General features: G+C 36.2%; 1 protein-coding gene across 1 annotated transcript in view; it reads right to left on the bottom strand.

The window, feature by feature from the left end:
* Positions 1-24,695, bottom strand: part of NCAM2 (neural cell adhesion molecule 2) — a 314,479-nt gene that overhangs the window by 5,410 nt on the left and 284,374 nt on the right. The window contains 1 exon segment of the mRNA XM_068421481.1: positions 4,135-4,339. Coding sequence (XP_068277582.1) covers positions 4,135-4,339 — 205 coding nt within the window.

Raw genomic sequence — 24,695 nt, 5'->3', positions numbered from 1 at the left:
TACCAAGATCCCTTCTCTCAAAAGTCGGCAAAGAAAAGGCAGAACTAATTAGCAGTGACTAACACCACCGAGACACGTTTAACACCATGTTCCCAATTCCTTGAAGTCTTCAAAGCATTCTGTATCCATGGTTACTTACCTAACTCCACAAACATCAGGGATTAGCATCTCAAAAGAGCATTTGGTTGATGACTAAATAATAAGACGATGGTCTCTTCATGGGAATAGATGTAAACTTTCCTAATCTAGTATAATACATATAGGACTTGATGTCTAGTTATGCTCAAACTTTTCTGGCAGTGTAAAGAGCCTTTATGTTATTATACACGCTGCAGAAGTGTACTTTAATCTCCTGAGATTGTGATAATCCCAGCTGTCAGAATGGGGTAAAGAGCCCTTCTGTGATAAGAATCTAGCACCTTCTGCTCACACTGGTAGAAGAAACTCTTTGTTTCTATGTCATATTTCCCCCATTTTAGTAATAAATGCTAGTCTCTCACACGTAAGTAAATTAATAACCTTTCCGGTAACTGGACAATGAATTGTAAGGAAGATGGAGCAGTGAGTATTGTCATTATGCTTTTGTTGATAATCATAGAATCAGAGAATGGTTTGGGTTGGAAGGGACATTTAAAGGTCATCTAGTCCAACCCCCCTGCAGTGAGCAGGAACATCTTAACTAGATCAGGTTGCTCAGAGCCCCATCCAACCTGACCTTGAATGTTTCCAGGGAGGGGGCATCCATCACCTCTCTGGGCAACGTGTTCCAGTGTTTCACCACCCTCGTTGCAAAAAATTTCTTCTTCAAATCTAGTCTAAATCTACCATCTTTTCAGTTTAAAACCATTACTCCTTGTTGTATCGCAAGAGGCCCTACTAAAAAGTCTATCCTCATCTTTCTTATAAGCCCCCTTTAAGTACTGAAAGGCTGCAATAAGGTCTCCCCAGAGCCTTCTCCAGGCTGAACAACCCCAACTCTCTCAGCCTTTCCTCATAGGAGAGGTATTCTATCCCTCTGATCATTTTTGTGGCCCTCCTCTGGACCCACTGCAATCGGTCCATGTCTTTCTTGTCCTGAGGACTCCAGAGCTGGACACAGTACTCCAGGTGGGGTCTCACCAGAGCAGAGTAGAGGGACAGAATCACCTCTCGCGACCTGCTGGCCACACTTCTTTTTGTGCAGCCCAGGATACAGTTGGCTTTCTGGGCTGCAAGTGCACATTGACGGCTCATGTCCAGCTTTTCATCCACCAGTATCCCCAAGTCCTTCCCCTCAGGGCTGCTCTCAGTAATATGGCCATGACATGGAAATAGCTGCAGTCTGGAAACACAGGGTAACTGAGCTACAGATGAACAATCACTTTTATATTTAACAGACTATTTCCTGGACCCGCGATGTTCTAGAGAGCAGACAGACTGCTATATGCCATAGCAAAGACCTAGTTAAACCCTTGTCTAATTCATATCTCACATTTTTGTATTGTTCCTGAGAAGATAATCATTAAACAGGTTGTTACAACTACAATAATCCATCTATTCAGGAAGTATGTGGAGAACTCTACCGCCCTCTGGTAGGTATCTTCCAGGAAAATCTGTGTAGGTTAATAAGAGTGTAGCACAGGTAAATGTGTAGTCAAGAAGCTGACTAGGGAAGAATTAATGGGTAGAAGTCTAAAAGATTCTGGTTGTTTAAAAAAAATAAATGCATGTGCTTATAAACCTCTGTAAGTGGTATTCTACTTTAAGATACACAAATGGATACAATGCTCATTTCTGTAGATGATGCACATAACTGTCATGGCTACCTCATATCTCTGAAACCATTATGAATCATAGTAGGACTGGTGGAGGGAACGGTAAGTTGTACTTGGTTTGTCTGTACATCTACAGTCTTACACACAAACATACACTATTGCATAACCAAAAGCCTAAAAAAGATGTTATTTGTGAACAGCATTCACATAGGATTGAGGAAATGATCTGTACAGAAAGTACAAACTGCATAACAATTAAAAATTCCACAGAAGGGAAAGTGATTTGTAGGAAAGTATTATGTCATTTCTGTTCCAGGTGGCCGTGTGTATGTTACATGCATTGTACCATCTACATTCATTACATATGGAACATAATTAATGACTCTTTATATCCTACAATCAAAATGTAACAAAGAACCGTATCATAAACCCACTCAAAAATCCAGAATGCAAACTAACATATTTAAAACAGAGTCTTTTAAGGAATGGCAGTTGGCATGAAATAAAATTTTGACTCTTCAAGCTTGTCTTGAAATTTTAGCCTGACAGTTTCTTTATGCAGAGAACAGGCTAAAAAACCCAACAGTCTCAAATATTTTAAGATGTGACTGACTGAAGATCACCCCAACAAGGAAAGAAATACAATTAAATAAGATAATTATTCTTGCAAAAGAAGTGTCATGGAGGAATTAATATTAAGTGACCAGCTTTATGCCCTTCTGGGACAGCATGGAATGCCATTTGAGCATGAGATATTGATAGCAAGGTATAAACTGCTGTCAAGTGACATTTGTAACTTTAGCTCCCTAAGGTCTTCCCATTCAGGAGAGTCTGTACACCAATTCGTACTTGGTCAGTTCTTGAATTGGAAATTAAAGTATAAACTGAAGTGCTGTGCTCAATAGGAAAGGACAGATGAGTCAGAACCAGAAGCTTCATATCTTGATTCTATTGACCCAGACACGCTGGCTTCACACAATAGAAAAAATGCAGTTATTCCTTCTCTTACTGTAAACTGTGGGAATTAGGAAACAGCTATTTTATGGTATAACTTCTATTCAGAAGCATTACTTTATGTAAATACTCTGTGCCTGACTATGACTCGTTTTGTTCTATGGAGCTGTTTTCAAAAGGGTTGAGAATGTAATCAAGAAATGTAATCAAGTTAACTAAGAAAGACACAGTCTCTGAATCCCAATACCCAGAACTAAACCCAAAAAAGACACTTACACCTCCACTACCAACAATGAAGAAGCCCGATACAGCTATGAATAACTAGGGCTATGAAATCTGATCTGCTCTACAGATGGCAAAGGATGAGATCTGGGAAGCTGCAGGAGAATGAACTGCAAGGCCTGACTACTGGGGAGCAACAGCACACAAGAATTGGACTAGTAAACATTATTTAAACCACACAAAGACAGCATTCTCACAAATATTACGGTGTATGCATAAGAAGTCTATCAGATGAACACAATGAGGAAATTAAGCATTTTTTTTTCAAAAAAACGGAACTGCCTAAAATGAAGGACCATAAGTAATCCTCTCTCCAGCTTACCTTTTGAAAACCCTGTAAACATTTGGTCTTTAAAGTACTATTATTTCATGCAACCAGTACGTCAACTGTTTTGCCAAATATCTCACTATCCACTCATCATTTAAGTGAACATATTTGCACATAAAGAATCAATTCATTTTCATTTGTCTGATGAAGTAGCCACTAAACAAGGGTATTTGTGAGAATCAGGATTGTTTATTCCCCACTTATTTTAGCAATCATTGACTGTTGCTATGAAGAACAATCACGCTCACCAGCATTTCACCCACATCCAACTCAGCATTCCTGTTTTTAAAAATCAACAATACTTTTTACTCCTAAAGTCTATGGGCAAGAAACAGGATTTTCCATCAAGTGCTATATCTGAGAAGAAAACCTCTTTCACGGATTTTCTATAACACTATGTCCTGCACTCCAAGATTTACTGGCACTGCCACAACCATATGCTGAGTTTTTAGATATCAGCAGCTCAAAGATGGACTTGTAGAAATGGAGTTACAATGATCTGTTACCTGTTCCTCAAGGACCAAAGACGTGCCTATAACTATTAGTGAATTACCATTGAGTTCCTTCGTGTCAAGCTTCACAAAGAGGCCATCTTAAAGTGAGGTATGGTGAATGCCTTTTTTGTCTCCATTTTTCTTTTAAGCTAACATTTGATCACAAACAATTACATACATCTCAGAGGAATACTTTTCCAAGTAACAGAAACATTTTATTAATTCCTTTTGCCACAATACAAAATGGCCATAAAGTTAATACATGTTGGACAGCCAACTTTTTCTTTTAATGAACTTTCCAAAATATGTGATTAATACTCACAAGTAAGCAGCCTTTCCTTCTTCCAGTTCTTTACTTTTTCCACTTGAACCACTCTTTTTCCCACAGATCCTCCTGGTGATGCACATTAGCAATCCACATTGTCGTACAAAGAAGCAGCTAACATCAGTCACAACCAGGATTAACAAAAGGGCTGCCACTCCCAGGCCAATGACAGCACCAAGTCCAAGACCATTAAAAAGAGTGTCTTGAAGGAAAGAAAATAAAAATGTATTAATAAAATTTGTCCAAAGAATAGCATTTTCTAAAGCTTTTAAGCTGTAGGCCGGGAGGCTAAAGGATGTTTAGAAATGAACCATTCAGAAATTAATGTAAGTAAACGGTCCTGAAGATTAAGCATGTATACAACCTGATTGAAAAGCCACAAAACACATCTTTTCTATATAATATTTTCCCATTGCCAGAATTCCAAGATGGTCACAGCGCATAAATGACATTATTTAATGACAAATAACATCAAATCATAACATCCCAAGACTGAGAATATCAGTATGCAGCCTAAGAAAAACATTTTAAATGTTAAACACAATAATAGTTGATATAAGTTGTCACTTTCCACATTTCAAATATAATTAATTAGCAGTGGTGCTAAGCAGAATTCCTGAAAGGTTTAAGAGAGTGCCAAAACAGTATTTATTATTGTAAAGGTCATTTTTTGAATTAAAGTAGAATGAAAAAGTCTTCAAAGAAGTTAATTACAGCTATTTAATCTGCTAAAAGTTGTACACACTTAGTCTTAAATAAATTAGTATTAGGAAAACTATGCATATTATTAAATGATTATAGGGTTAGGATCTCATTTTGTATAGTCTCATACCTTGAAAATACATTCATACACTTTAAAATAAACATATTCTACACCTGATCTTGCTTTCTGTATTTGTATTACGAAAGCTGATGCTTGGTTAATTTTATGTCATTGCAAATCTCAGAAAAAATATTTTAATGTTTTGACTCAGCTGATATTTCCATAACAGACAGTAATGCTACAGACTGTTTTGAATAGTGTGATTCTCAGAAGAACAACTATTGTGTTTGTGAACTCAGATGACCCTTATAAAGGAGAGGACTTGTATGTGATCAATAAACTTGGGTGTCCTGGTTTCCTGGGGATAAAATTTATAGAATCAAGTTTCTGATAGATTTTGTTTCAGTTTGTGGCCAGCGATGGTGATCAAGGCCACTAGCAGTTAAACCCAGGGCAGCTGACCCAGGCTGGCCCACAGGTGTATTCTATATCATTAACAATCAAGTTCACTATAAAAGGGAGGGCTTGCTGGGGAGGGGTGGGTTTGTTTTTTTTTTTTGATATCCTCTTTTCTCGTCTCCTTCTTTCTCATTTTCAATGATTGTTATTCCTGGAGAAACTTGCTGCAACTTTGTAGTCAAGTATAATTTTGTATGTTTTGTATTATCATTTATAATGGTTTCTTTATTTTATTAAATCTGTTTAATTTTAACCCATGAGTCTCCCTCCTTTTCCCAATTCCCTTCCTCATTTGGGGAAGGGACATTGGGTGAGAGAAGAACTGCTTCTTGTTTAGCCCCAGGTGTGGGCTAAACGTAGACATAAGGGAAAAAAGGAAAGCCACCTCAGCAATGGTTCATGCACCCAGTTAATTCAAGAACGTGTCAGTCTAGCTCAGAAATTGTCTAGTGACAGTTGCCTTGTGTGATGCTATGTCCTGAGCAAACTCCACAGGGGAGTGGAACTGGGTTTTTTTGCACGTTGGTGTTGCACATCAGCATTGCTTAGTTAGTGTCACCATGCCTTTGAGCGATGCATCAGTCAGCAGTGCATGGTACATTTCCGTCTGCAGCTGTATCTATCTATGCCTGTTGCCAAAATAAAAGCAACATTTTTCTGACAGGAGATTACTTGAATACTGTTGTAAACAAAACATAATATAAAAGTTTTAATGGGGCTATGACTATCATCTTTCTCTTCCACCTCCCTCATACATTGTGGACTGTTTTCAGATTAAGAATATCATTTAAACTTCCATGTTTCTGCTTAACTAATTTTTAGGAAAACACCTATTTACCCTTTCAAATATAATTTGAAAATTATTTTCCTGAGGACTTCTAAATCAATACATACTAACAGAAATATAAGCTTTATTAGTCTATGTGACAGAACTCCAAAATGGAAAAGTAAAAACTTTTTTTAAAAGAAGGGGAACATTTTACTTCTTATGCAATTGATTTCACTGTCTTTTGTATGGGTTGTTTTATTACAGAACTGTTCTTCAGAATGTTATTATGCAATAAGCTAGAATCCAATGTATATATTTACATGGATGGATAGGCAGATAAATAGACAGATATTACTTCAAAGCTTTTTTCCTTTCTTCAGAAAGACTTAAAAAATACTGTATAAATAATAAACATAATGGCACACCAATGAAATGATATATTTTTTATGCATTGCCTCATCAGCAATGTTGGAAGTTGACATTTCATATGAATTAATTTTCTTTCGTTTTTTTTAACATCAACATTCCTAGTTAAATATAATAATTTCTGATACATCTTCCAAAACTTACTTTATCCATACATCCACCCATCTATTTGATGATTTCCTTTGTGAACTTCAGTCATTTGTGTTTACCAGTCTGAATTGTCAGGAAGATATAAATAGATATTTAATTCCAGTTTATTGAAAAGCTCATATGTTTCAACAGATATAATACCAATTAATTCTATAGGGTCCAGTTCTAGAGACCTTATATAGTGAAGTTTTCCTCTCTATATCCTCTTAACCACTAAATAGAATGTGGAGGAGAAAAATTAGCATCTTTTAATCCATATTTTTAAATGGATTTGGGGTTGTCTTATTGCTGTTGTATTTTTAGGATTTTTTTTTCTTTTTTTTAATGCAGTGTTATGAAGTCTTTACCATGGGGAGATACATTTTTCACTGATGTAAACAGCATTTCCTGTGTCACTAGAACATTGTGCTGTGGAAAGCTTCCCACCCCAAATGATCCAGTGACAGAAAAGCATACACAATATTTTCACTGGCAAGTGAATGAAATATTTATAGTAACAATGTTGCTCCTTTGTAAAATGATACTCATATTCATTTGCCATAGTTGTGGGGAAGACTTTTGTTTTTCATTTTTAATCTTCTTGGTATTGGTGAGACATCTGAGACCTAAGTATTTGACTGTTACATATTTTTCTACCTCTTTGACTGATAATTTCCTTTTCATTCAGCATTCCTCATCCTTACTACTGCCCTACTTGTCCCAATTCCTATTTTTCCTACTTGCAACCTATTTGTTCATACAGGTTTCTGTTTCACAACATTTGAAAGTCTTATTTCTCATGATTGCCAATACTTTTCTAACATTTCTTTCCTTTATCTCCCACACCCTAAAGAGTGACAGGAACATGGACACATCCTGTGGTGGGGGGAGGAGCATGGCTGTCATCAGCTTTCTCACCTGTCTTAGGCTCTTTCTGTACTTTCTTCTTCTGAAGACAGGCAGAAATTAGACTGTCTCGTGTTTTAAAAGTATCTGTGCTATGGTTTATTTTTAATATTAATGAATATATATAAAGTTAATTTTTAAAAAAGTTAATCTTTGGCTTAATTCTGTTCTTTCTTAAATTGATGGGACTTCATACTGGTCTATCTGCTCCTGCAAAAGCCAGGTGTAAAATTAATGCCAATTACTATTAAAGCAGACTTAGGCCTGTCCTGACTGCTTTCAAAAATCATATCCAAATATATCTATGGTATCAAAACAATGTGAAATTTTGTGTTAATATCTTATGACATCAACAGACGTACTAATTCTGTGACTGGATGAAATGTTAATGTCCTACTACAGATAGCCTTTCAACCAACTTTGAAAAACACTTTTGTTATCAAAAAGTTTTGCCCTAAATTAAATTGAGATTAGCTTTACTGTGACAATTCTTAAACAATACAAAAAAAATACACTATAAGTAGCAATGATTTTGAATGGGTTTTTTTACAGTTTTGTGGTATGTACCAAATGGATTCAAAACACTAGTTCCACTTTGTGCTCTACAACAATCAAGTATTTATACATTATATACCTTTTTTCTAGTTGAAAATATACTTATTTTAAATCATAAAAATTCAATGTTAATGTGAGAGAATCTCACAATTTTGTGAAAAGGTTTATTGTATACCTGACTTAGTAATCTAGTTATAGTGGAGCTTTTTAAAACACTGCTTGAAAACAAAAGTGTAAGTTCCATGGTTCTGAATGAGTTTTAATTGTAATTTGTCAAAAATATGCTAAATTTAAAATAATACGCTTTTTGTTATATAGAATGTGGCATAAATAATATAATACACCTTGCAATGAGAATGAAGAAAACTGCCAACCTTAAACAAAGTCACTTCATTCATCCACTTTAAATAAGTGCTTATCAATGAATACTTATGGAAATAAGATTATAAAACTTTCAGAAATGCAATAAAAAAAAATCTGAAGTAAGTTTGTCATGGAAAGTATTGGCAATATTCAAGTCCTCACTTATTCAGTAAGTTGTATTTCTAACTTCCAATAAAATAAATGAACATTTTTGCACAAAGCATTATTTGAATGGGAAAGAGCAATGAAGTGCTCTGGCAAGTAAAACAGAAATTCCCAGTGAAGAGAACTAACTGGAGAGATAAATTTCCTGGACCCTCAAATTTAAATCAGAGTGAATTCCTTTAAGGAGTCTATATCAGATACTCTAAAGGGAAGCAGGTCTAACATGAGAGATACCTCTACATATGTACATAGAGTGTACAGCTACACTTTGCACATGGAAAACTAAAGCTATTGCTTCTGCACAAAGAGACAGGAACTTAAGATGCAACATTTATATATTTGGACTGATGCTACATGAATGTACATCCTTCGATGTGACAGGATTTCTCTGTACTGTTACAGAATCATATTGTACATATTCAATTGCTGGTACAATAAAATAACTGCAAGCTTTATAATAAGTACTTTACTTGAGCAGAGGGTTTGGACAAAATGACCTCCAGGGGTCCCTTCCAACCTCAACCATTTAGTGATTCTAAGTTTTGTTGAAAAAAAAGCAGTTAGCACCTTTATTTGCCTTTCTTCCCTTCTCCACCACCTTAGCAGGCATGGATTAAAGGAAAGTTGAAAGATAGATGATTCTACATAGCCCTTAACCTTTTACAGTAATTTTCATTTTAAGGGGAAAAAGCAATGATATAAACCACTTTCCTATGACCATAAAGTAGCACCTGGCAGCTACATTTGAATGGGTGCAAATGAGTGTGCGGGGATAGTATGCATAAGTTTGTCCCTTCTTTCAGGTCAGTCTGAAGCTAAAGTAGTCGAAAATTATGAACTAGAGGATGAATTTGAAAATATTGCACTGGGTAGTGGCAGAAGAAAAAGCATTATCTTGTTTATCATCTTCGTGAACTGCCCTGTTGTATTGACTCTTAAAAAGGCTGTCCAACCATGAGAGTTATTTCTGAAATGCCTATGAATGTTGTCTTTGATTTTATATCTGATCTGGAACTTTTCTTAGAATCATATACAAAAGATGTATATACTTACTCAAAACCTCTAAAAAGATAGAAAATATAGATCTTAAAAATTAGTATCCATTGATGAGCATCCAAACAATCATAATGCAGTACCAAAACGTTAAACAGCTGTACAAGGTTTTTCTACCAGTTAACACCATAATGGTGGAAGGCCAAGACCATTGTTAGAACAAGCACTGCCAAGCTAAAGATCTGGAGAGGGATTAAAAAAAAAAGATACAGATCCACACAAGAAGCATATCATGAGAAAAACAAAAACGGCAAAACCAAAAGGATTTACTGGAAATGTTATAGAACTCCATACAGCTAACGTGCATCTACCATTCAGGGCCAGCCCAGATATAAATATGTATACAAATACTATGAGGTGGGTGTTGGAAGCAGGGTATTGCAAACACTCAAAGGACAGTTCTTAATTTTAATCATTGCAATTACTCATTTGTTTCCAGATGCTTTGAAATGCTTCCTTTTTTTTTTTTCTTCTGGGATATATGTACATTCAAATTTGTACATAATAAGTGGAAATAATTTCTCAATTGATAGAAGTTAAAAAGAGTCATTTCTCTTTTAAAAATAATTATGTCTGATATCTATATTTCACTGCCTTTTAATGCTTTGCATTTTCTTGTATTGAAAATGGATATATCTAAATTGTGGGACTTGCATAACTTTGTTCCCTGCCTGTCAAAGCATCTTTCTCCTTCATTTTCCAACATAAAATGTCGAAGAGGGGTTTAAACACAGCTGTTGTGTGCTCCAGCTCCTTTGCGGTGGGTGATCAGGATGCAAGTACTGTGTGACAACCACCAAATCTTACAAGTTACAGGTACCCAGAATGAATTCTGTCTTGGGTAGCATGCAACCAGCTTTTTAAGTGAGAATGGTATGATGCTGGAAGACTATATTAATTAGAAGAGGAATAATTTCTCAGCTTAGTACAAGAGCTACCCATTACTAAGCACTCCTGTTCCTTACTGAGATAAAAATCACAATAGGCAAAAAGGAGTAAACAACCAGTGATCCCTCTCTCCTACTCAAACAAGCTCCAATAATTTGGCTGCCACAGCCAGAGCTGCATGAGCTGCTTTTAGCAATTTAAACGAATAAAACTTGTCTTTTGAGCCAGGAAAGTGCCCAGCAGCTATATGTCTACCTTCAAATGAAATAAACAAATCAATACAATTGCAGCATCAACTTTTAAAAAATATTACGATTCTGTATAACATTTACTGGGGGAATGTATGATGCAAAAGAGACCACGACAGTAAGTAATACTCTTTTCTATCCCATTCCTTAATACAAAAAGATGCTAACAAGGCTATAATCGACATTAATTTTAATGCTTTTTCTTCCTCAGTGATTTTTCCTGTAACTTTCTGCTAGGACAGATACTGCTGAAGGGCAGTGTACAAGCACATCAGGATATGTGCTCTGTACTGCACAACTGGGTAATACGTTCTGACAGATATGCTTGATACACAGCTTTGAAAAATAAGGGGACAGTACTATTGATCCTGATGTAACTAACTAAAGAGAAGGTTTACTCTCACTTTCTTCCACCCATAAATGACATATCTTCATTGTCTACCATCTCTAACAAAATCTGAGCCCGACTGCAGCGGAGTTTCAATGGTTTCACTGGCAGCAAGAGGAGCCATAAAGAAGAGGCTGTATACCATGCACAACGATGCACAGAAGGGATGGGTATTCACAGTCAAGGGAGTCTGTTGTGCCACTAGGATTATCAGCTATAGAGATGTGAGCTACTGAAATAAGCATGTCCAAAATGGTGTCTATCACAAATGTTATGCTTTTCTGATAATTATCTGAGTGAGGGAGCTTTTCTTTATTATGGCAGAGATCCTCTTGCCAACAAGTTTTCTGAAATGACTTTTCCTCTGCATTTTACAGGAAAATTTCTTCCATTATGACTCCTTCTGGGTACTAAGTAGGACTTGAGTTCTCATTTACTCTAATGGCCTTTTTACAGCATTTTTCATATGAAGGTGTCTTAAACAAGACATAAATGAAATAGCTAAATAAAACAAATGTTGCAATGTAAATAGCAGCTCGAGTGCTCTTCTCAGCAATGTCTTGATTGTGTCCACTGAGGGATAAAAAGGGAAAGGAAAGAAGGTTGTGTTAACTAGAAAAAGCATGCTGGGTTGTGAAAATATCCTTTGGAGTTGTGATTTATTATTTTTCAAGCACATTTTAAAAAAATTATTCCTGGCATCATCAAAATATCCCTAAGCAGCCTTCAGAAGTATTTCTAATGTGACTAAAGAGTTATCAGGAAGCTACAGTCCCTTCTTTCATGTATTTACTCAGTTACCTTAGTAAAGAGTATTTTTTTACCATTGCCTATTTCTATGGGAAGCCCCAGAGAAAAGCGGGAAGAGAAATCCCAGTCCTCCTGTGCATTGAGGGGGGAGAGGTTGCACAACAATTGCACCTTTGCAGAGTTTGTGGCATCAGCTCTGGACGCAGGACTTAGAAGCCCTTGGGGAAATTAGTAAGTTTCTGCGTCCCAGTTTCCTCCATTGAAACTGACAGCAGATTTACTGAACATGTCTCTTGGAGGAATTTCTAAGAACCTGTGCAGATTAATTAAGATTGACATGGGTATTGAAAACATACACTTATGTGTGGTTTCAGTACTGCTATTACATAAAAGGATAAATTATTTTAATTGCTTTATTTAGGAGAATTCAAAATCACACTGTGCACATACCACAGAGATCTCAGAGATTTTTTCATCTTTATACTGGATGACAGCTGTAACCAGGGTACTGTAGTCAGGAGACCTTAAAAAAAGTCAAATTATGTTGGGATTGTATTTGAATTGATAAAATTATTTCAGGTTTTCCAGCATTTTCTTTTAGCTCTTTAAGACATACGTAAATGCAAACACAAAAGTTTTGAGAAGTATTACTTGGAATAATTTTATAAATGTATAATTATTTTAGAGCATTAGCTACAAAAAGAGAAGTTTAATATTATGAGTGCTGCCAGTATATGGTGCATGTTTTTACCTGAAATAGTTACACTGGTACAACTGCAAGTGTCACCAGAGTTGTACTTGCCTGCCCTTTGGGATACAACTGTTTCAAGCAGGCAGATTAAATCAGTATGGATTGAGTGCTCAGGCCGTGTATTTATACAGACATTTCACATACTTGCTGCATTAGTGGAGTAGCATGGCAGCCACCTAATATGAACCAAACTAAAAATTGAGGAATTCGAAATATTATTTTTTTTTGTGTGTTTTTTTTTAATATTCATTATTGGATAAAACACTGAGGTTTACTGTTGAAATAGAAATATTGATACAATGTTAAAAAATCTCTTCAGTTACAAAATACATAATGTAGATAATACAAGAAAAACAGAATTTATCAGTAATAAAGAAAATACAGATAGAAATGCTTTCAGTCAGTTTTCTTTATTACAAAAATGAAGACAGAAGTTGCATAAACTAAAATGAACTTTGAACAACAGATGAAAGACTCACAAAGTTACATACATTTCTTGACACAGGAAAGATGCTGAGGGACATTACACTTACACTATGCACACATTCTTCTGGGAGAAAGCAGAGAGATGACAGCAAATATTGCATGCATGAAAGAAACCAGTGGAGCAAAATGGTAGTGAAACACGAGTGAGATGAAAAAAAATATGCCACTGTTTCACAAATGAAAATAAACTACTTTAAATTCAGGTTTTTTTTCTTGCCTTTCATACTGTTTTTGAAAACAGAAGCTTATAGAAACCGCAGTGCTTGCAATATTTTTCACAGAAGTAGTTTTTAGTACATTGTATATATTTTCAAATATAATTCTGCTGGAAACATACACTCAGCAAGATTTACTTTGCTTGTATTACAGCTCACTTAACATGTATTATAATTAAAAAGATATGAAAATAAAATATTCACTAGAAATGGCTTTTACAAAAATATTAAACATGTAAAATAACTATACAGAACTATTAAGAATATCATACAACATAATGGGACTACGGTGGCAAGAATCACTACTACAGTTTCTCAGGACTTTAGAACATATAAAAATGAATAAAAATGGATATTCCTACCTCAGTTGCTTGATCTAGTTTTTGTAAAACACCCAGACTTAACATAGCTGTCAAGCATACAGCTACCATACAGCTAGTGTTTCTAAACACGCAAAGTCGGTAGATTCTCTACACTTGATATTTGACACCATTGGCTTTATTAGGATGTTGTCACTGGAATTACGAGGAATAGTATTTTCCCTATGAGTTTCCATCACTTATACATTAAGCCTGATAAATGCGTACCAAAGGAGAACTGAAGATTCCTTATATGCCTAGAGAAATGGGATGAAGTACAATGTGAAAAGCTCAAATGAGCTCTACATATAGCAAAGATTTCAGTAATGTCATTATAGACCTCAGAAGCTACATTTGTCTTGATATTGTTCAAATTACTTCCTACAAGTACGAGTTTTTTCCTTGTCTCCTAAAAATCCTGAAAAAATGAGCAATTAGAAATCATCAACATACTGGACAATGGTTAGAAGATTGAAGACTATTAGCACAATCACAAATTGTATACAAGTCTCCATTACCTCTTTTAAAAAAATAAAATTGTTTTATTAGGCTTAATTAGTTAACTTTGCATACATATGTGAGTGGAGCTATTAAATTTAGTGAATGAGGTATGCATGCTGGAAAGACAATACATGGTAAGGCCCAGGAATCTAAGGGAGTATTGGTCATATGGTTACTTATGTAATTAAACTACTCTATCTGTTTATTATTTAAACGTATATTTTTCATATGCACATCATATTTTTTACATCAGTTTTTGGCCTTATACTTCCATCACAAAATTAAATGGAATGTTATTTCGTTGCTTGGTAATAGTATGTTTTGCACACCTCATAAAACCACACGGATATATTTTATTTCCAATGTACGCAGTATATGTGTCTTTTTCTGGGCAATATTTTTCCTGTTTAGCTAAACAGCAATTTATATTCTAATAACCCTACTGTAAAAATGAAGGATCATATTTGAAGTCATATTATGCAAATACTTTGATTCAGGAATAATTTGTAAATGTTAGGAACTTGTCAAAACTCTGGAATCAAGAAAGACAACAAGTAAAATCTGATTAGGAAAGAAGCCAGCCTTAGACTCAAAAGGTTGTAAATCAAAACATTTAAAAAATACTGTTCCTTAGAGATATACTGCTATATCACAGAATAATCATTACCCTTTTTAAGTTTCTGTGCCACCAATTTGGATTTAAGGCATAAGTTCAGCATAGAATATTTTAGGACTTCAGTCTTACACACAGTTGAATATTAGCATTTCAAAATACGTGACAATGTTGAAAAATGGTAACATTTTACACTGTCAATCATAAGACCTAAAATCCCTTCTACAATTACTACATTTAAAGGAACAAATTTACTTATCTAACACTTAAGTACTAATGACAGCAGAATATTAAATTCAATTTGTGAAGACATATTTATCATTTTAATACAGTTTAAACTACAATTTTAACGCTGTTCAGTCTATACCTACCAATTATAATTTCATTTGCAAATGTCTCTTTGCACTTTTTCCTCATTCTCATGTGTAGGAAGACAAGATTTTAAACCATTCTGTATCTTCCCAGAGATTGTACAAAATATTGTAAAATAATCTTGCACTGATTGCTTTTAAAGATAGAGTTATGAAACATTCTTAAAGAGAAATACAAATAAAACTGTATAATTCATTCATCTCAGGAGATACATGATAACCTAAGGACATTATTCTCTTCCTCTTTTTCTTTCTCGTTACAGAGGTTTTGGGACACTGCCCAGAACTGCCTGGCTCTGCTGCCACAGAATCCCTATAATATTGGCTTAACTCATCCTCTTTGGACTTTGATGGGAAGAGTGGGGCCAAAAGAAAAGGATCATATTCAAAGTATTTGATAACCTCAAAATGCATAACGTAAAAGAATATAAATTGGAGCAGACCTAAAATGTCTCCCATTTAATAGGGGAAACTTATGTAGTTTCCAGCTGAAGCTACTATCAGTTGGAAAAAAAGATAAGTGATCAAAATTTGTCTCTTCATCCCACTGGCATTGTGACACTGAGGATAAAAGCCAACTTGTCATTTATAATGTATATTTAGCTTCTAAAATTTCTCAAGGCTTTTCATTAGCTCTTTCAAATATGGTTGGAGATCACAATCACTCTCTGTGCCGTAATTCCTATCTTGTCTTCTTATATACTTCTATCTGTAATCTTGTGTTCTTATATACTTAGATCTTCAATGTTAGAATGACTTGCTAAGATAATAAATTTGTATCTAGTAAAAAGTACTTCAAATGTCTAAATACAGTAGGAAAACTATTTAGAAATTTTCATTTTTCTACTTTTATTCATACCTGTAGTAGTCTCCTGTCTTGCTTTATTAAAAAAGTAAGAACAGAGACAAGTATATGACAGGTAAAATATGTAAGAAAATGTTTAGTAGAACAGCTTTAAGGTTTCAAATTTTAGGAAATTAGGAAAATGCTGAAAAATAAGGAAATATCAGAATTGGACTTACTGTGCAACCTTAATGAGACCCTATTTTATGTTTCATTCTGAGACTGTTAAGTTTTACTCAAGACCTTTTAATCCAGTGGCAGGTGCTCACTAGTTGTGATTGTATCTGCAGTTCAGTTTTCTTTATTATTCAGAACAGCACTCTGTCTCTGTTGGGTCCACAAGAGAAAATTCTGTTTCCTCATATGCATCCAGTCCCTATCTTACAATGGGATCAGAATGCAGAAGGGACATGACTGCAGACAACAGCCTCTTGAAAGAATTTGCTGTTCCCCTGGTCCAACAAGGAGTCCCGGTGTTTGTGCATCACTGTGCTTTCTCAGCACAAACTGAGAAAGAGCTCCTGGGAGGAGATCGTGGTGCGCTTCTGTTGAAGCACACTCAGTGGAGATCAAACTGCTCGCTGTTGATCAGTTGTGAACTGAGATTTTTCAGAGGCTTCTAATGAAGCCAGATTTGGGCAGGATTTTTTTTTCTCCTCTCAGGAATACAAGCAGCATCTACTTACTACATATTTGCTAAATGTCAGTTCTCTGATCATAAGTAGAGATGTACTTGCAGTTTTTTTGTTTTGTTACCACAGGGAAAAAAGTGACCATAATAACAACAAACATTTTCACTATCTGGATTTCAAAAATTATTAGAAAAAAATAAAGCCTCTTGCAAAAGTTCCTGCTCAAGGTGATTCTTTCCCTAAAAAATATTTAGCATAAGCAGTAGTACTTGTCAGAGTTATACTCAATTGAAAATGTGTTCTCACACCTGAAAGTTTTTGATAACTGTTATGCATAGCTAGCAATTCCAAATCCTCTGTACCACAGTTAAAGAGAAAAGTTTCATTAAAAAAGATAGCTTAATGTTAAGATCCCTATCCTTCATTAATTATTGTCTGTAGGTTCAAGAAGCACTTAAGCATTAAGCAAATAAATAAATAGTTTTTCTTATAAGAATAATACTTATAAAAATAAATAACAAAGTCAATGCATATATTCACATTGTTTGTGCATGGAAAAATAGGCTTTCATCCAACTGACTCTGACTGGGAACCTGAAGTTTTGACTCTTACAAAATTAGAATAGAATTTCTATTTCTTCACCATACTCTGCCAGGCATATGTCAATGTAATTAATTTCAAATTAATGGCACGACATTAGGTTAAAATGACAGAATATAGTGGCAAGGGCCATGGATGAAATAGCGGCCCCACTTAACACAGTAAGAGATTTTCTACAGATCACAATGAAGCCAACGTTTTTAGAACGGCATTTGCTTGAATTCCAGCTATTTCGTTATATTGAATATGTAAATTTTTGAAAAAAGTATTTCTGTCAATAAATTAAGTCTTCAGATTTACACATATGCATTCTGAAGACATCTTACTTGTAACGTAGGCTGGTTTTCTAAAATGATTGTTCCTTGTTTCAGATGAGAAGAGGTTTTGTTAATGAAGTTTTATATAAAGACTTTCAAAAATAAATTGAAACTGGCAAAACTGACCATAATCACTATTTCTAAGAAATAAGAATATCCCTTACACAGGTGAAGATACATAAAAACTTTAATTTGACCAACTAATTTCAAAGTTATAAGGTAACGGTATTAAATCCCAAAAGAAATGAACTATAAGGACAAAAAAAAAATCAACATATACTGTGAACTTATTATCTTTGCTATGTTTAGTAACAATTTGAAGGGAAGTATCTTAAAACAAATATTTAATTCTGCCTTAGCTTTAAAGTGCATTGCTTTCTTGGGTTATTCGGCATGCAAGGGAGGAATGAACCATAAACTTAGTCAACTACATAAATTCTAAAATGAAATACATGCAGTAAAATGTCTGTGTGGACTCTTACTAAATGAACTTTTTTCTGAGGTTTTGTATACATTGTTCTAGTTACAGTTTGTAAGCCATTCTTTTAACATGTAAAATAGTGAAAACTACTTTTTCCATTCTTTACTAAAGGTCAAAATTGAGCCTCCTGGAGCTTTAAGTCCAACAAATGCCACGAAATGGAATGTGGCACTGTTACAGTCACAAGAAGTGAGTTTGGTGGGCAGGGACCTATGTAATCTGCTGAGGCATAGCTGCAGAGAGGCTCAGAAAAAGTAAATGAAATTAAATACTATGAAAAAAAGCAATTAATAGATTATAAATTAGGGGAGAAATGTTTGTTAAAATCCACTAGAAAGTACAAAACGTATTTATTAAGAATAAAGTTTTTAGTACATCATGGAAGGAGCTAGTATAAGCTAGTATAATCCTGTGAAAAGGATTAATACAGAATGAAAATGCTCTCGTGAAAGACTAATTGATGATGTACCTGGAAAGCCATGTGACTCACAGTGGTAAGGTTTATGCATGGATTTCTTATAATCAAAATATAGTTGAGAAAATAGAATCAAATCACATTGATCAAATTCAATAAGTCACATTCTCCAAGTTCTGTCAGACAGAAGAGCCAAACATCATCTGTTGAATTTGTCACAGAACTTACAAGGTTTCCAAAAAGCCAGATGAAGAATTTTGCATGCAGAGACTGAAGGAATTACACTATTTAAGATCTTAACTAGGAACGGAAACTTTAGAAGAGTTACAGAAAAGTACAATTTTTTTTATACAGGTCTATGTTTATTTTCCTTAAACATAAAATTAAGAGGGAAAGGAAGAAAACATATTGCTTGCCTTCGGAGCAGCATCAAAACATGCACCAGAAACTTATGACTACAATGAAAGAGAAACCAGCAGCATTCAGCTGCAGGGACTGGCCGCCATTTTCACGTCTAGTAGCTTCACAGCATCTATCTGTGTGGATAAGAATTGTTACAGAAAATCAAGAGCGTGAAAAAGAAGTAAATTTGAGAAAAAAGTGAAAAAGTTGATAAAACATGAAAAAGTATCAAAAGGAAAAAAGTGACAGCGAGAAAGAAAAAAGAGAAAAATTAATTAATTTAATATTTACATCGTGCCAACGACAATCACTTGAAAGACCTTACTCTAACAGAATCATCAAATTATGTTTAAAATATGGATGAAATGGTAACCATTGAAGTGCTCTGGACAAATCTGGATAATAAAGTACTCAAACTGTAGAAAAGGTGTACCTTAATAGCAGCAACATGTGGTTCTCCACAGCAGCCAAAGTGGTAAACTGCTTGGTCTAACTTTAAAACAATTTATTTAAGCCTTTAACCTGAAGGATGTGACCAACTCTCTTGTTTGCCCTTGAGATTCAAAACTATTCAGCCAAGTCCAACCTAAATACAATCTTTCATGTCTTTCATGATGGAGGTACTTGGAACTCAGGAAACTACAATGCAACTTCTATTAAAAATAGTGAATATTTGAAGCAACAACAAACACCAGCCCATAGGCTGAAAGAAGAAACTGTAAAAAAAAAAAAATCAATAATTACATAAAAAGAAGGTTCTGATTATGCATGATGATAAAGAGAGAAACTTGTTCAGTTGTTTCTTCTTGCTAGTAAGTTTATATTGTTCCTGAATTATTGTAGGAGTCCAGAATGGACCACTATCAAAACTGGCATCAATAATATGGACATAAGTTCACTTGAAATATGAAGGACCAACGCAATTAGCACAGGCAGCTGGGTAATTAGATATTGACTTTAATACTAGGGTGGTAACAAAAGGAAGTTGCTTTTCAAAACATGCAACTTCTTAGACATTCAAGTCCTCACACTATGTCTGGATGCAATCCAGTGCAATATATGAAGTTTGCATATATATTTTCTTCTAATATTTATATTGAAAGTTCACATTTTGGCAGATAATACAAAGAAAATCATCATAGATGTTGAATGTTGAAGTGCTAGGCCACACCAAGGTTATTTTTCATTCTATACAAGATTTTGTATATTTCAATTTCTTTTGAAGTCTCTTTAGAAACAGTAGCCTAACACTGATATCAGTCACTATCCATATAAATACTGTGTCACTGTAGCGAAAAAAAAAAAATTAATATCCAGTCAAGGACACTACCATGTTTAAACATACACTATACTGCACTATATTGCATAAACTTGACTATATTTTTTCTCATAGCATTCAAAAAGATAAGCAACCTTAAATTCACAAGGTAAAAGAAGAAAAATAATTCAGTTAATTTTGAAGTAGAAGTTCTGTGAACAGAGAGTAGTTCTTCGACTATTATTTGTTTTTTCTAGCATTCTGCTGCTTTTCTAGCATTCAGTCGTAGTTAATTCCTGTGATAGCTGTACTGTAAGGATTACCTTTTATAAAAAAATCTTTTTTTTTGCCTATTAACACCTCTGATGGTACTGATAGTGTAAGCCTTTTTGTCTCTCTTTCCAATTCATATCAAATAAGTTCTATCAATTTTAGTAAGCGATTTCTATCCCTTCTCCTGTAAAAACCGTTAGTCTTTGCAGGGAATGTAGCAAGCACAGCTGAATTTATTTCTACCCCAAAAAAGTCAATGAATTGCTTGACTGAAAGCAAAATTAAAGAAAAGGACTCGCAGTGAGAGACAATTGTGGACATCAGGGAGACTTATTTCTATTTTTCTGTACTTAGTCATTTGCAATCTCTGGATTAAACAATTCATTATCCTAGCTTCTACTAGATGAGGAAAAAGCTGAGGTGCTTAATGCCTTTTTTGCCTCAGTCTTTAGCAGTAAGACCAGTTGTTCTCCAGGTACCCAGCCTCCTGAGCTGGAGGTCAGGGAAGGGCAGCAGAATGAAGCCCCCATAATCCAAGGGGAAATGGTTAGCGAACTGCTACACCACTTAGACACACATAAGTCTATGGGGCCAGATGGGATCCACCCAAGGGTACTGAGAGAACTGGCGGAAGTGCTCACCAAGCCACTTTCCATCATTTATCAGCAGTCCTGGCTAACCGGGGAGGTCTCAGTTGACTGGAAGTTAGCACATGTAACACCCATCTACAAGAAGGGCCAGAAGGAAGATCTGGGGAACTATGGGCCTGTCAGTCTGACCTTGGAGCCAGGGAAGATCATGGAGCAGATCATCTTGAGTGCCATCACGTGGCTCGTACAGGACAACCACCAGGTGATCAGGCCCAGTCAGCATAGGTTTATGAAAGGCAGGTCCTGTTTGACTAACCTGATCTCCTTCTACGACAAGGTGACCCACTTACTGGATGAGGGAAAGGCTGTGGATGTTGTCTACCTAGACTTTAGTAAAGCCTTTGACACCGTTTCCCACAGCATTCTCCTGGAGAAACTGGCTGCTCAAGGCTTGGACAGGCATATGCTTCACTGGGTAAAAAAAACAGCTGGATGGACAGGCCCAAAGAGTTGTGGTGAATGGAGTTAACTCCAGTTGGTGGCCCGTCACAAGTGGTGTTCCCCAGGATTCTGTATTGGGGCCAGTTCTCTTTAATATCTTTATCAATGATCTGGACGAGGGGATCGAGTGCACCCTCAGTAAACTTGCAGATGACACCAAGTTGGGCAGGAGTGTTGATCTGCTTGAGGGTAGGAAGGCTCTGCAGAGGGATCTGGACAGGCTGGATCAATGGGCTGAGGGCAACTGTATTAGATTTAACAAGGCCAAGTGTCGGTTCCTGTACTTGGGGCACAACAACCCCATGCACCAGTACAAGCTTGGGGAAGAGTGGCTGGAAAGTGGCCTGGCAGAAAATGACCTGGGGGTGTTGGCTGACAGCTGGCTGAATAGGAGCCAGCAGTGTGCCCAGGTGGCCAAGAAGGCCAACAGCATCCTGGCTTGTATCAGAAATAGTGTGGCCAGCAGGACTAGGGAAGTGATTGTCCCCCTGTGCTCAGCACTGGTGAGGCCGCACCTTGAACAATGTGTTCAGTTTTGGGTCCCTCACTGCAAGAAAGACATTGAGGTGCTGGAGCAAGTCCAAAGAAGGGCAACAAAGCTGGTGAAGGGTTTAGAGCACAAGTCTTATGAGGAGCAGCTGAGGGAACTGTGGTTGTTTAGTCTGGAGAAAAGGAGGCTGAGAGAAGACCTTATCGCCCTCTACAATTACCTGAAAGGAGGTTGTAGCAAGGTGGGTGTCAGTCTCTTCTCCCAGGTAAAAAGTGACAGGACTAGAGGAAACGGCCTCAAGTTGGGCCAAGGGAGGTTTAGATTATATATCAGGAAAAATTTCTTCACTGAAAGGGTTATCAAGCTTTGGAACAGGCTGCCCAGGGAAGTGGTGGAGTCATCATCCCTGGAGGTATTTAAAAGACGAGTAGATGTGGTGCTTAGGGACATAGTTTAGTGGTGGGCCTGGCAGTGCTAGGTTAACGGTTGGACTTTATCATCTTAAAGGTCTTTTCCAAATGAAACGGTTCTATGATTTTATGATTCTATTCTAATAGAACAGTCCGTGTAGTTCAAAAGCCCCATTTTATCTATGTAATACGTCATAAAATGTACATACACAAATTCAAATACATATATATACACACATACCTGAAGCATTGATAAGAGCGATTGTAATTTTTCATTCAATTTGACACCATTGGAGATCCTAAAGCTGCCTTTTTGTAAAAGCTACTGATAAAAATAATGTTTGGCATGAAGAGTATCATTTTAGCTACTAGTGATGATGATAGAAAATACCACGTATTAGATTGTCCCTCTTTGCCTACCACTATATGATTTTAAGCATTGGTGATAGACATGCATTGAAGGAAAAGTAAATGAGATGCACAAGGGATTAAAACTTTTCCAGGGATGTTAATAAAAAAATACACCGACAGTTCATGCAGTATTGGAAGTTAAAAAAAACCCAAAGAACCAATATCGCAAAGTGAGAAAAATAGGTCTAAGGGCTTCTTATTATCCTCAAATGCTTTTCTCATTTTCCCACTATTGCGCCAAGTTATTAATTTATAATGAAGAAGAAAAAATGATAAAACACAACTTGCAGACATTTTTAATATATCTACCAGACTTCCAGAGAAACAGCACTGACTGTATAAAAGCTTTTGCAAGACGACATCTGCATAAATCTTCTGCCACTAATTTCTGAAAAGACATCTAACGCTTGCAGAAAGTATCCTCTTTTAACACCTTCCATTTCATCTTCTTTTAAGATTCATTTAATATAAAACTGCAGATGTGCTTTTAGGTTGCAATAGTAATAGTTCAGAATGACAGCTGATTTGGACACTTTAGTACCAGCTGCATGGTACAAAGACAGGATCTCTGTCTCTGTCCTGCTGAGAAAGAGTAAATGGATCCATACAAATGGGCTGCAGTGTCGGCACTGGGAGCTGATGGAGCTCGGCTGTTCCCGGTGACACCTAGTCAGAGGGTTTGTTATGGCTGCAGACATTAGTCTATGCTGCCCTAACACTGATAGAAAGCTAAGAGCTAAGGCACACAGTTCCTTTGAGAATCCCCTTTTTTTCTCCAAGACTAGAAGCAGCTTAACATTACAGAGAAGCAAGAACAAAATTTTCTAAAATGTCACAAACCAGTACTTAAAATCTGATAAGGACTTCACTCAGAGGCAAGTACACTGATGTTAGAGTTGCACCTGCCGGCAAGCACTGCCAACTAACATCCCCAGTGAGATTTTCGAATACATAAAATACTACATTTACGCCTAAGTAAAAAGTGAAATACAAAGATGGAATTGCTGACTGCAAAAAATAACTAAAAAAAGTAGGAAGTAAAATTATATATACATAGATATAATATACAGCCCTGATAGAATTAACTCTGGACAGTCATGTCAAGGGCAACAAGAAAAGCTTCTATAGGTATGTCAGTGATAAAAGGAAGACTAAGGAAAATGTGGGCCCTCTCTGGAAGGAAATGGGAGACCTGGTTACCCAGGATATGAAGAAGGCTGAGGAACTCAATGACTTTTTTGTCTCAGTCTTCACCCGCAAGTGCTCTAGCCACACGGTCCAAGTCGCAGAAGGAAAAGGCAGGGACTGGGAGGATGAAGAACGGCCTACTGTAGGAGAAGATCAGGTTCGAGACCATCTATGGAACCTGAAGGTGCACAAGTCCATGGGACCTGATGAGGTGTATCTGTGAGTCCTGAGGGAACTGGTGGATGAAGTTGCTAAGCCCCTTTCCATCATTTTTGAAAAGTCATGTACTCTGGTGAAGTTCCCACTGACTGGAAAAAGGGCAACGTAACACCCGCTTTCAAGAAGAGAAAAAAGGAAGACCCGGGGAACTACAAGCCAGTCAGTCTCACCTCCGTGCCTGGCAAGATCATGGAGCAGATCCTCCTGGAACCCATACTGAGGCACATGGAAATCAAGGAGGTGATTGGTGACAGCCAACATGGCTTCACTAAGGGCAAATTGTGCCTGACTAATTTGGTGGCCTTCTACAATGGGGTTACAGCACTGGTGGATAAGGGAAGAGCAACTGATGTCATCTACCTGGACTTG

This window comes from Nyctibius grandis, chromosome 2, assembly GCF_013368605.1.
Source record: "Nyctibius grandis isolate bNycGra1 chromosome 2, bNycGra1.pri, whole genome shotgun sequence".
NCBI lineage: Eukaryota > Metazoa > Chordata > Aves > Nyctibiiformes > Nyctibiidae > Nyctibius > Nyctibius grandis.
The sequence above is the reverse complement of the archived record's forward strand: the minus strand, read 5'-3'. Positions and strand labels throughout refer to the sequence as shown.